Raw genomic sequence first — 13,853 nt, forward strand, 5'->3', positions numbered from 1 at the left:
CTCTTTAATTTTAAAGATTTTTTGAAACTTTTTTAATAGCCCTTAAACGCTTAAAGAATATCTTTATAACTTAATTCTACTTGGAGTCCCAAAGCCAGCTGGAAGCAGAACTAGTAACTCTAAAGGGCAGGAAGGATTGAAATGTTCGCCTATAAGTGTTTCTTTCTTTCTTTCTTTTTTTTTTAAAAGGGAAGTTTCTGCCAGGAGGCGCTGAGTGGCGAAACCGCGCAGTTTCAGATGTAGAGCCCTCTTCTCTCTAGCTTTGGCCCCAAAATGCGAGCTGCACGGGATGGGGAGGGGAGACGAGGGCGCTGCTGGGGGCCCCTGGAGGCCGGATTTGGGGCGGCCTGAGCGGTCCTGCCCGGATGGGGGCCAGACCTGCAGGCCGGTACCTGCGCCCCGGGGATCGGGACAGACGTCCAGGTCCCGGGTTGGAACCCGCATTTTGGGATTCAGGGAAGGGCCACCGAGGACGGGAAGTAGCATTCTTGGGCGGGTGGGATGGGGGTGGGGTGGGCAGGCGGGGACTTTTCCTAAAGGTTTAGTTACAGGAACAGGAAAGAGCCACCAGTGGCCACTTCTGGGACCCCAGTGGCCTGCTTACACAGGGAGTAGCAGAAACTTTATTTTTTCTCTTTTTTTTGTTTCCCCAAGAAAAGAATAGTCGCTTTGGAGTTTAAGGCTTTGCTGTGTTCCTCTTTGAAATTCCTTGAGCCTCAGTTTATCTTTCTGAATCAGCCTATAGGGCTTGAAGCGCTGGCTTGAACATTCCTAAACGTGTATTAAATGCAGGGCTGTTGCAGTGGTCCTTGGGCCATTTTGGGGTCCTGTGGTATTGACTACTACATGCTACATACTAGCTGGTTTCCTCGCTTTCTAGATCATTTGGAACCATTAAGCTGTATGTTTTAAGAAGCCTAGGTCTGATTTAGTTCAGGTTGATTCAATTATGTCTTCATCGCTTTTGAGTTGGTTGAATGAGTTGACATGAGATTAAGCCCAACAAAAGAAAAGGCAGGGTAGCAACAGCTGCCGGCCAGGCCTGGCGACTAGGTAGGGGTCTTGGGAGGCCTTGCACCTTCTCTTTTGTATATGTTAAGAAGTACATTTAGAAATGTTCTGTTACTGTACGCCCCCCCCTCCCCTCCCCCGCCCCCCCCATGGATGGATGCCCTGGTTGATATCAGCTAAGACTTAAAATACTAAATTTTGTAACACTTTGAGTGAATAATCTAGCGTTTCTAAAAAGGCCTGTCGTGTCTGGAGGGGCAAGTGCGGAGTAATAACCTAATTGCTTTTTGTCTGAAAAATATAGCAGTCAAACCACTGGTTTGTGCTTGCTTAGTTAATGTGTCTAGGAACTTTTAAGGTGTGTCCTTTAATGGTAGATGACTTTTTCTGAGAAGTCCTGTTTATTTTAGATACTGTTTTGTTCAGTATCCCAAAGACTCGTATTAGTGTGTGTGCGTTTGATCCTGGTGTTCTAGTGAAAAACCCCTCCCACCGCCCCAAATTGCTTCCATTTTTAATCAGTTATGGAAGGTCTTAAATTCAAGAGGCAGTGTGACTTACTTAAAAATCCTCTTGTCAGTAGCCACAAGGCACACCATTTATTTGGCTTGTTTGTTCGAATAGGGTTAATAATCTGATTGCTTGGAATGTTAATTATTTAGCGTGAAGAAGAGGAAGCCTCCTCCTTGTCGGCTCCACATTGGTTTGCGTGCTGGGGGAGGAAGTGGGGGAGGATTATGACTTCTCCAGGCGAAGGACACACTTTTCCTTAGTGTCCAACTTGGTTCCAACCTTTTATCTTCACAGCACCTTCCAACGCTTGGCAGTGTGACCTTTGCTGTTTTTTAATAACTTGTTAAGATCGAAGTTTAGCAGTGGTCTGGGGTTCATATCCTTCCCTTTCACTTCCTAATCAAAAAAAGGAACTAATACACCACGTTGATAAAATTTGTAGAAAATATTTTCCCCCTTCACCCTGAAGAATCTATTTAGATAACAGCTTGATATCCCCCCCCCCCCCCCCCCCCCAGGTAGTAGAGGGGAAGAGGACGGAGGAGTGCTAGGGTTTGCCTTTACTCTTTAAGGTGGAGGCTGATTTGCATTCTCTTTGTAAGCCTCCATTTTTTGGCAGTGGAACTTCTGGGAGGAGTAGCCGCCCGTCTCCCTTCCAGTGGACCTTTAAAGAGGAAATCAGAAAATAAGACTTCATCATCCAGTCGCTTACAAACTGATGAAATCATTAAGGAATATAATGGCCTGGCAACGACAGAGTCCCTCTCTCCTCATTTCAGATAATCACTTTACTCTCTTTTAACAACATTTATGATGAAATGGCATGTTTTTGCCACAGCAGGGTTGCCTTTTCCCAACCCTGGAGCACTCTTAATTCCGAGACGCTTGATTAGAGCCTCAGGGGTCCCCGAAGATGTGTTTTCCCACTTTATAAAATTACTTTCTTTTCTCCCTGTTGTCACAAAAATGATATTGGTTGATAAGAACTTTTGAGTAGTTTTAATGACTCTTGACTGCCTACTATCTACTACTTGATTTAAAAAAAAAAAAAAGATACTTTGATCTGACTCTTTTAGGACTGTGCATGATCTGGACCCTTTTTTATGTTTCACGTGAGGCTGTGTGTCCATTTGCTCAAAGACCATTTCATTGTCTTTCAATGTTCACATTGTCCCATCCCACACATGCCTGGATGGCCTGTGTGTGAGTTTTTTTGAGGTTGCTGGGGATGACTTACTTTAAATGGCTCATTGCTAATTTCCTATTTCAGTGTAACCCCCTGGCAGTTTGTTTAGTAAATGAATTGGGAAGTTGAAGCCAAGGTCCCGAACAATGGCTATATATTTTCAAGGTTTAGAATTGTACAGTAGGAACGAGAAACCTGAGACCGTTGTATAAGCTGATGAGTATTCCACTAGAATAAAGTAAGTGCAAGGAGACTTTAATTTAAACGACTACATCTGGAATACACCTAATAGTTTTCAAAGAGTTACTGAGGTGTTACAAGTAAAAACCTGGAAGGTGTTTACAGAATAGCTACTGAGCTGAAATGAAAGAAATCCTAATCATATTAAATGCTCCAAGTAGGGAAAGGTTTAGTTACAGCCTGTAAACTAAAGGAGGCTGGAAGAGTCTCGATTTGTACACCTCACCTCCAGATTTGGGGGGGGGGGGAGGGGTGTTAACCAGATTAAAATGCACGTGGAAGAAAGAATGAATTACACAAAGACAGCAGGAAATTTCTGAAATTCGGGAGAGGGAAAGCTTGATCGCCCTAACCGAATGGCCTCCTTTTGGGGGCAGCAGAAAGTTCTTGAAGTGTTGGCTGTTAGGAAGGGAGGCGATCTGGACGATTCCTCTCCGACCGATAACACAGTTAGGCAAATTGGTAGTGGTGTGTGGGGCAGAGGATTTTGAATGGAGACCACGAGGGCAGCTGGAAGTCTGACTTTGAGGAAGTGCGACCACCGTCCTTCTCTAAAATCTGCCGTTCAGGACGAGGAAGCTCAACTCTTGTTTAGAGCTGGCTTCCAAATAAATGCTGGGGCTCCCCCCCCCCCCCCCCCAGCAGCCAGCTGCCTCCACAGACCGCCCCTTTATGCTTAACATTGGAATGTTCATTAAACGACTTCACATTTGAACATTTGTTGACTGACTGTTCTTAACATCCCATTACTTCCTGCCCAGGCTAACTACATAACTGAGTTACTGGAAATCAGGGGCCAGTTTGGTAATTTTATGATCACGTTGAGAAATAAAATTACTAAACCTGAAAAGACAGCCGGGGAAGTTAAATGAGAGAATTAGTTTGAATTCCTGGGCTTTTGTTCCGAAGCTTTACCTAAGTTGTTTTTGACCTCCGCATTCCTTCAATTCGGGCTGAAGAGCTTCTGTTACCCGGCGTCAGATGCCAGTTTTTTAATGGATTCGTTTGTGTTTTGTGTATCGTTGTTCATTAGTTGCCAGCGTGTCAGGAAACGTTTTGAATTTCAACTATGGTTCTGTGGACCGGAGCTAGAGTCCACATCTGTTTTGTTCTCGAATCCCATTAGGAGAACTGCTTGTTTGTTTGTTTGTTTGTTTTTTCTCCTACCTGTGTCCATCGGGGTGACTTCAACACAGTTCATTTACACCAGAAGACGTGTGTTTTGGGTTTTTTAAAATCGGTGGCTAATCTTTTTTTTTCAGTCCAGCATACAAATCTAAGGAACAGTGATTATATACGTATTAATTGAAAGGAGAGCCTTTCCCTGAATTTTGAAAGCAAACAGGTGACTTAAAAGAGCCAGACCTACAACCTTAGTATTTACTCAACAGAGATAGGGAGGGGAATCTTTAAATGTTGGCTAAAGAAAGGGCGCCTGCCTTAAAAGGCCGTCCCCGTGTTTATATTTAATCTGGTTCGTTAAATTGGGTATAATCAAGGGCACTCACCATTTGGCCTTGTGGAAAAAGTGGTGTAGGTGTGTGGGGTAGCGTTGTAGGGTTAGGGTTCTAGTTCCTTCTATACCTATATATGCAGTTATCTGTGTGTGCAGATACACAAGCGTTTCCTTTGTGGGGAGCGAGAGAATATAGGTAAAGATAGGTTGGCTGCTTTTTTTATTGAAATCTCTCTTTTTGGTGCAGCTCTGTCTAACATCTTTCCAAAAGTAGTTAAGGTGTACTGCTGGTGAAGTGGCAGGAATGGAATCTCACAGATCGCAAGGCTTCGTCTGATGGCTGCATTAAAATTCTTGTTTTATTCATTTCCCTTATAGTTCTCTTTTTCCGATCAGGATGGGATTTGTCAAAGCCAGTTTACAGACCACAGGATCTGTTAATATTGATAATACCGAAACTAAAACTAGTTATGTGGCTTCAAGTTCACGTTGAGATCCTTTAACTGACCTTAATTGATTTGGAATGAATCAGGCAGAGTTTTTAATCCTGACACTCAAATGTACGAATATGATTGTATATTTTTATAGTATCCTCGTCTCTAATTGTATTTAGAACTGAGCCCTTATTACAGTTTCAGGAAAATGAGATGGCCGTAGGATCTTCCCAGGCTTTGCCTTTGAACCGGCCAATGGCTTTTTTATTTTTAAGCCATTTGCTTTTGACTAGTTTTAGATTGTGATGCTGAATATAACCTTTTGAATATTTTAATCTTTTCACTGAACTTTTAAACATCTTTTCACAGCTATATTAGGAAAGTTGGGTTGACCATTCAGCTCATGGGTGTGACCTTGGTGATTTCCTTGAAATAGTGTTGAAGGATTTAAAGTTACAGGTTTGGATTGTCGCTGTGGCGTAACTATGTACAGTTCTCCTCACTTGTCGGATTAAGGAAAAAACTCTTCTATGTGGAACGTACAGAAGGAACATTTACAGAAAAACTGTTAAGTTTCCTGACCAGATCTTGGAGATAATTTCGCCCTTTACAGGATACAAATGAAACAGGCCAGAGACTAGCAGTTTGTTTGGGTGAAATACTTTAATGATCATATATTTGGACACTTCAGTGACTCGGAGGGAAAAAGTAGAATTGCAGGAATACTGCATATTACTTAGTTATAAACAGAATTGTGTGTCTTTGACAGTTTTTGAGGACTTTGAATTCCTCTTGCTCCATCATAGGGTAATAAATATTCCATATCAAAAAATGTAAGATAACCTGTTTAGCTAAAGTGGAGGCATGCTGTCTGTAAAGGTTAACAGTGTGAGTACATTTGTACATGAAGGACTCTTCCCAAGTCACAGCAATTGTCAGCAAGGTGGCATTTCCTTCTAATTTGTTGTGCTTAAGCACAAATTATTGTATTTTTTTCATTAAGCATTGTATAATGTGTAATATTTGCTAATTTCAAAATCTATAGATAGTGGCAGAATCTCCCGAGCTTTACTCCCCATGGAGCATCTGCTTTAAAACAAAACAAACAAACAAAAAACAGAAATGGCCTAAAGAGCATTAGACTTCTATTTTAGGCACTCCTAAGCAATATGGTTCCTACTGTTTTTCAAAGATTATGTTGTTGTAAATTTTTTTTAAAGTATCTAATCACAGTATAAAGTAATCACCAGGACTCTTGCGGAATACGAGGTTATGCCGGATAACCTCTTGCCTCGGGTGCCTTGGGGGTGTATAGCTGAAGGTTAAGTGTATCGTCTCCCTGAGTAAAGGTTTAAGAACGTTTTTTTAAACACTGACAAACAGTTTTGCAGACTGCCTTTCAGGAAGCCTAGTACGTTCTGAACGCTCAACTTCTCTGCAAACTAAAAGCATTTAGATTCTAGGGGTCGGATTAAGATCCTCCCCCTCCTTCCTCCTCCAGTTCTTTGTGAAGACAGACAACTTCCTGGGCCGGCAGTGCCTTGGTGTGCCTGCCGTGGCTTCTGTGTTGCTCCACCTGGAGAACGAGGCTCTAGGAAGGCTGTGTGTGGGTGTGCACTTCACTCGACTGGAATGGTTGTTATTAACAGTAATTAGATTAGAATGTGTATTTTTTGGTAAGTTTTGTTATTATTCAAGTATTATTGCAGTCACTGTTAAAGATTGGGGGTTTTGTTTAGCAGATTGGTTTTAAGTGATACAGGTAATTGGTTTATAGTTTAAGGAAGTGTTTAGTCTGCAAACGGTTTCTTAAGTCAAGAGTCCGAGGCATTTGTTGTCAGATTTTCCTAGCTTGTCCTGCACGTCTGTTTTGGTGGGTCAGTAAGGAGCGTAGTTTTAAATCTAAATGATAAGGTTTTGCCTATGCTGGTCAACTTCATGGTAGGATTAATTAGGATTCTTGTTTTTTTATTATTACACCCTTGAAGCTGCAGAGGATGGTAAATTAGATGGCAGCCATGGAGAGCCGTGTAGAAAGAAGTTCTCATGAACCTTCGGGTTAATTTTAATATCAGATCAGTTCAGACTGGTGACTGTGGCCAGAGATGTGCATTACTGATTGTATACCTATACTGATGATGTTAGTGTTTGTTAATTTATTCACCAGGGGTTTATTGAGGGCCCGGCCCCATGCCAGGGACCCCTTCTAGGCATGGGGACATCATGGTGAACAAGGTCGACAGGGTCTCTGCTCCTGGGATCTTCAAACAGGTGGCCCAGGGTTTGCAGATGTTGGCTGAGTAGTAAGGATTGCCATTGTCTAGTGCTTGGGACAGTTGGGCACAGTCGATGGCCATCACAATCTGTGCCAGAAGCTTCCCTTGAGGAGGAAGTGCTTCAGGTTTTGCCTGGGAGGTTCTCCTTCCCCATCTGACCCTCGTAGGAGACTCCTGGAGCTGGGGGGCCTAGGACGTCCTTCCCCTCATCTCCAGGCCTCTGTTCCGCTCCTACTTTTTCTTTTTTCTTTTTTTTTTTTCTTTTTGCACTGTGCCTCCTTTACTAATCCTCTAGGTCTTGTGTTAGAAGCTGATGATGACTTCTTTAACCCAGATGTTTGAACATTTCAGAGATAAAAATTGAAACTAAACTGAGGTATTTCCTTCTGGTCACGCCATTACCCTGGATTGGAAATAATAGGGATGTTATGTACCCACACCATGTTTCTAATTCAGAGGTTGAGTTTAGGAGTGGTGTCTTTTGGGGAAAGATTATTTGTAGGAAACTGGAGTTCCCCCAAACTTAAAATATCAGAGAGTAGTAAAATTTCTGACATACGTGTACACACACACACACACACACACACACAGGTCCAACATAGAGGACTAACTTTGATTTTGGCAAATTAGGACATTAAAAAAAGTACTGATTGCTACTGCCACTCTTTCATTTTAAAAAAGCTAGTTTGCAACCCCCAAATAGAAAGGACCTCAAATAGAGGACAGCCTCTATTCAAATTGAAATTAATCTGTGTCGTTTGTGTAGGACTCACTGAGTTGTTTCTGTTTTTCATCTAGATGTTGCCAGTGAAGACAGTTGTCAGTTTGATAACTGCTTGTCTAGAGTATGTACTGTTATTTCTTCAGTTAAAATATTACCTGGTACACCGGCATTCAGTAAATACAGACTACATAGAACCCTAAATTATCAGTTAGGTTTTTCAAATATCACTTAATATCTTGATTGGGAAAGCATCAAATATTCTTTGGTGTCTGTCTATCCATACATGTAGCTCTGCCCCTGGAACCCTAGACATTGGGAACTCTTAAGGGTGATCCTGTAATTTAACCGCCTGCAGTAGGTAGATGAAGGTGAGGTAGGTAGGTGGTGGTGACAACTTTAAGGTTGTGACTTAGCCAGAACTAGAACTCGGGCCTTTGGAGTGTTCTGTTAAAGCCCACCAAGCTGGTAGCCAGCCCAAGAGTTTTATCCTCCATTGTGATCACAACAAAGGACTCAGAAATTAAGATAAAACACTTCAGTACCTTCTTTCTTTTCCCTAATCTTTGATCTGCAGCCTTATTTGGAAAAGCTTAATGTTAAAGATCTAGTGTATTCAAAACTAAAGATACAAAGAGCATGAGAATTTTCTTCTATTCTGAGTATAAAGAAGGGGAAGAAATGTTTCCTTGTCTTCTCTGAGCCTAGAGGCCCTTGCTCTTTGAGGAAGTGGAGAGAAGGAAAGTCAAGTCAAGGTGGTGGGAGTAGTTTGCAAGTCTTTTTGTTCTGTTGGGTGGAATTAACAGACTTCAGGTTAAGTAGCTGAGTCTATTTAGAAACAATTCTGTGCTTGCCAGAAAGGTGGAGGGGAGGGTGTTGGGTTTGGAGGTTAATTCTTCTCCAAGAATGAAAATTGGCTTCTAAATCTGAGCCTGCAGAGCCACATAAAGTAATCATCCATTTTTCACCTGGCCAGTGAATAATGGGAAGGGTGGGTTAAAAGTGGGAGGACCCGTTTTCTGATGAAAGACTGAGCCATGTTGACCCTGCCGTGTGGAGGGTTTTCAAGCGTACTGTCACCGAGTAGCCTGGTGCGTGTGTTTCCTTATTTGTTGTGTGCACAAGGGAGCCCTACCCTGACTTTGTTGAAGGCAGTTTCTGCCTTCTGAAAAAGCAGCTGGGATTTGGGCGGTGGGTTGAGGGCTAGAATATCCTGTGAACCAAAATGATTCAGGTTCCCCTTGGCCACGATGAGCCTCATTCATTCTGAGGTGTTCTGTAGTTTTTGAATGTGGATTTTAGGAAAGGTTCCTGTTCTCGTGTGTGTTGTTGGCCTGTGCGTGTGTGATCTTCGAGGGTGCTGTTCGGCATTTGTGTGTCTGGACTGTATAGAAGACAGTTTGAAGTTCGGGCTTTAAACGTTTTATTTAGAGAGGGCCTTACTTGGCATTCTTCACAGTTGGTATCGTCTCTAGATTTGCAGGGGCTCTTTGTAAGGACACACATTGCATTGCAGTGGCATTTAAACTGCATTCAGCTGAATTTAACCGTTTCTGTCCTGAATCTTAAAGTTTAGACTTCAATCATTAGAGCACCACGTTTTCAGTTTCTTCCCTGGATGAAAATCCAGCGATTTGGTAAGTGTCCTGATTGGGTAAAATGCTAACGATTTAATTAACGGGCACGTTTAACAGGATGCGCGATGTTAGTCGAAAGTGGAGTGGACGAACGAGGCGCCTCTTCTGCCACGAGCGGACCAGCTGTGCCTCGTCCACACCGGGCTTCTCTTCCCTCTGGCCGCAGCCAGCTAACCATCTCTGTGGTTTTTGTTTTTTGTTTTTCCCCCTCTAGGTTTTGGAAATCCCTGGTCTCCAGGTTGCTGGGATCGACTTCTTGCTCAATTGAATCACTCACTCAATGGAGACAAAGAGAATGAACGCTCCGTGCTGACTCATATTTGAATCAAAGCGCTGGGGAGTCTGTCTGCCTTGTTTGTGCAAAGAACCAGTGGTTGGCTCTGCCACCGAGCTTCCTAAGACTTCGGAAGATAAGAAGCTACAGGAATATATACTTTGCTTTTGAACTTTTGTAACCAATACTTGTTGTCGTTTTAAGTCCAGGGCTGCTGGGGGCGTGAGTGACAAGTCTTACAAGTGGCCTTATTCCAGTTCCAGAAATCCCTCCACCGGATTCTTATTTTGTATACAATCCTAAAGTGCCAGGAAACATGCCCACTCAGTCCCTGCTGGTGTATATGGATGGACCAGAAGTTATTGGCAATTCTCTTGGGACCCAGATGGAGCTAGATGACGCCGTGTCCATAAAAGGGACCACCACCGTTCCTTTCCGAGCTACGCAAGAGAAAAATATAATCCAGATCGAAGGATACATGCCCTTGGACTGCATGTTCTGCAATCAGACCTTCACGCATTCAGAAGACCTTAACAAACATGTCCTGATGCAACATCGGCCTATCCTTTGCGAGCCGGCCGTTTTGCGTGTGGAAGCGGAGTACCTGAGTCCTCTGGACAAGACTCAGGTGAGAACGGAGCCTCCAAAGGACAAGAACTGCAAAGAAAACGAAGAGTTCAGCTGTGAAGTGTGCGGGCAGACGTTCAGAGTCGCTTTCGACGTCGAGATCCACATGAAGAAGCATAAGGACTCCTTCACTTACGGCTGTCATGTGTGCGGACGGAGGTTCAAGGAGCCCTGGTTCCTTAAGAACCACATGCGGACACACACCGGCAAAGCGGGGGCCAAGAGCAAACTGCAGCCGGGCGCCGAGAGCCCCGCCACCATCAACGAGGTGGTTCAGGAGCACGTGGCCGAGAGCATCTCCTCTCCTTACAAAATCTGCATGGTTTGTGGCTTCCTGTTTCCAAATAAGGAAAGTCTGATCGATCACAGGAAGATGCACACCAAAGACACTGCTTCCGGCAGCGGAGGCACACAGACAGACTCTCCGCAGGGGGGGATGCCAGCTCCGGGGGAAGAGTTCCTGCAGTTCTTGAACTTGAGGCCCAAATCGCACCCCGAGACCGGGAAGAAGCCCACCAAATGGATACCTCAGCTCGACCCGTTCACCACCTATCAGGCCTGGCAGCTGGCCACCAAAGGAAAAGTCGCCGTCTGCCGAGAAGTGAAGGAGCAGCCAGGGCAGGAGGGCAGCACCGACAACGATGATTCGTGTTCCGAGAAAGAAGAGCTCGGAGAAATTTGGAACGCCGGAAAAAGCCATTCCGAAGGTTCTGGAAAGCCCAAGCCCAGCAAAAGCGGCTGCGCGGGCCTCTCCCAGGACAAGGAGAAGCCCAGACCCTCCGGCGGTGAAGTGCCTTCCGTGGAAGCCGACCCAAAGCTGTCCGGGAACAAAGAGAAGCCGACGCACTGCTCTGAGTGTGGCAAAGCCTTCCGGACCTACCACCAGCTGGTCTTGCACTCGAGGGTCCACAAGAAGGATCGGAGGGCCGACGCCGAATCGCCAACCATGTCCGTGGACGGAAGGCAGCCTAGGACGTGTTCTCCGGACCTAACCACCGCCCTGGACGAGAATGGAGCCGTCGATCGAGAAGGCGGTTCTGAAGATGGGTCTGAGGACGGACTTCCGGAAGGGCTCCATTTGGGTAAGTGAGGCGCTCCGTGGCGTGCTGTCCTTCCTCCGCCTCGAGCCCCGGACAGCGCTGGCAGGTCGGGGTCGGAGAGCCGGGTTTGGGTCCAGGCTCTTCTGGTACCCTCCTCGTTGTAAGTTCACCTAACCTCTCAGGGCTTTGATTTTTCTCAAGCTTTCTTCCTGTTCTGAAAACTGTGTGATTTTTTTTTTTTTTTTTTTTAATATCTGGCTAACAAGCGACGCACATTATCTTAACTGGGGCAGTTTTGCCCCCAGCGGAACCTGGTAGTGTCTAGAGGTCTTTTTGTGTTGTGCTGCTGGCGTCCGGTGGGTACAGGCCAGGGATGCCGCCGAGTGTCCTCCCGTGCCCAGCATGCCCCCCCCCCCCCCCCCCCAGCAAGTCATTGTGTGGTCCTAGTGTCCCGTGAGCTCAGGGTTGAGAGACCCTGGGCTTCGCTCCGTTCTTCCGGCCAACCTGATCTCATCTACAAAAACAAGGTATCCTTCGATACAACAGACTTCCCCTTCCTTCAGGACCCAGCCCTCATGCATTTATTCCAGATGGTTTTCTAGGGTCACGAAAGGCACTGGGAATGATGATCAGCCAGAGCAAGGGTACTGAGAGAGTTTGGTGAGTACTGAGAGTTTGGGGCTACCTGGTACCCTCTCCTCTCATGTCTGGGGGGACTAGTGTTCGTTAACGGTTAGCTCAGGAACTAGGTCCATTTGCGCTCAAAATAGAGGGAACGCGAACGCACCAAAGATGTTTTAAAGGAATCTCGCTGCTCAGGTTTTCAATGTCCTAATGGCTTTTATAGGAGACAGAAGCTGTCACTGACACATTGTGTCCTGAGGCCCAGTGGACATTATATCTCAGGCAGAGAGATCCCACCCGTGTGCTTCAAGCCTTGCCCATCTGCGCTTAAACCAGAGACTTGGCATATCCATTTAGTAAGATTTAGTTTGAATAAAGGACTCTCCTGCTGGAAGACAGTTAAAAGCACCCCTGCGTCTTCAGCAGCCGAGTGATGGGAAGGTGAATTAGTCTTAGAGAAACATGATCATTCACAAAAGTGGTCTTTGGTTTCAGCCGTTGCCTTCTTTCACTGTAACTTGATGGCTGGTCAGTCAGAACTCGAGTGTGAGACCCAAGATGAGTTTGACCAGATGATCCTCCCCAAACCAGTGCCCTGGTTCTTTTTCTGATCACATGATGGATGTGAGAACAAGCTGTTAGTTCCTCTGGAGTATTTAGAATGGTTGGACTTCGATGGGACACAAGGAAACCTAGCACTTAGCATACTACAGCCTTCGGGAAACTCGAAAGCACATTATGGTGTCTTAATGACATCATAAAGAAGCCTTGAACACAGACCTCTATCTTTATAGTGGTCCCTGTTAGCGTGGGTCCCATTCTCAGGGGCATGTAGTAGTAAATGGGGAGATAATTAGGTCCGCCAGCTGCCCTGAAAGAAATGAAATGGCCAGTCACATTCTGCCAGCAGGTGGTGTGGGTGGTGTGGGCCGGAGAATCGGGTGGAAATCTTGGTGGTTGGGCAGATAGAATGCCCCCTGATAATCGCTGGGAGCGCCGCGACTTGCCTGGAGGCGGGTTCTCCCACTGCATTGTTTTGTGGCGGATTACTGGTTGCTTAACATTTCTTTGCCCTGATTTCTGTTTGCAAAATTTGGTTCGTCAACCCTAGTCTTCCACCTCCCAAGGATCATTTCAACAGCCTATTGGTAAAAAAAGTTTGCAGTTCTTTAAAACTCAGAGGTGATGCCCAAGGAGCAGGAACCAGGTATATGTGGGCGTTTCGTGTCCTTTCTGTTAAAAGAGAGGCATTTCATAACTTTTTGGGTATGCTGCAACATAACAAATTCTGATGCGTACTTGGGAGTAGGAAACTGTAGTAAAGTTCAGACGTGGCTAGGTGGGTGTGATTGGAAGACAAAGCTAGGCATTCTGTGTCGAGAGAATTGATTCTCCTCAATTTGTATCATGACGGGGGTGGTTTCCATTTGGCTTACTGTTTTTTTTACCATCAACCTGGCTTTCTTTTAGATTTACTTTAAAGAAGATCAAAAGACAAAGTAAACGTTTTTATATTTGTTCCACTTGAAAATAGGTTTAACAGTGGTTATTCGTGTAATTCTTTTTTTTTTTTTAAGTCTTCATGACATCTTTTTCCATCAGTGCTTGTTCCTGCTGTTTGAGAATGTTTAGAGCTGGATACATTTTCCTCGGGGAGTTGAGGGGGAATCATGCAATCTGGTCTCTGTCGTACTGGAGGCTGCCCAAGGTTTGCTTATAAACTGCTTTTTAAATCTGTAAACCAAATATATACAGTCCAAAATGCAGAGTGAGGAAGGAGCAGGGAAAGGGGGCCTTTCAAAGGTTGGAGTTCG

General features: G+C 44.8%; 1 protein-coding gene across 7 annotated transcripts in view; it reads left to right on the plus strand.

Annotated features, from left to right (window-relative positions):
• ZNF217 (zinc finger protein 217) overlaps window positions 1–13,853 on the plus strand; it is a 38,635-nt gene that overhangs the window by 15,563 nt on the left and 9,219 nt on the right. For 6 of the 7 annotated variants that reach the window (XM_023251087.2, XM_019828023.3, XM_023251089.2 and 3 more), the window contains one exon: window positions 9,689–11,457. In XM_023251087.2, the coding sequence (XP_023106855.2) occupies window positions 10,065–11,457 (1,393 nt within the window). In that variant the 5' untranslated portion in view covers window positions 9,689–10,064. Of the gene's footprint in view, window positions 1–2,062; window positions 9,475–9,688; window positions 11,458–13,853 lie in introns of those variants that run through there. The other variant, XM_023251090.2, reaches the window with a different exon arrangement.

This window comes from Felis catus, chromosome A3, assembly GCF_018350175.1.
Source record: "Felis catus isolate Fca126 chromosome A3, F.catus_Fca126_mat1.0, whole genome shotgun sequence".
In the NCBI taxonomy this organism is placed as follows: domain Eukaryota; kingdom Metazoa; phylum Chordata; class Mammalia; order Carnivora; family Felidae; genus Felis; species Felis catus.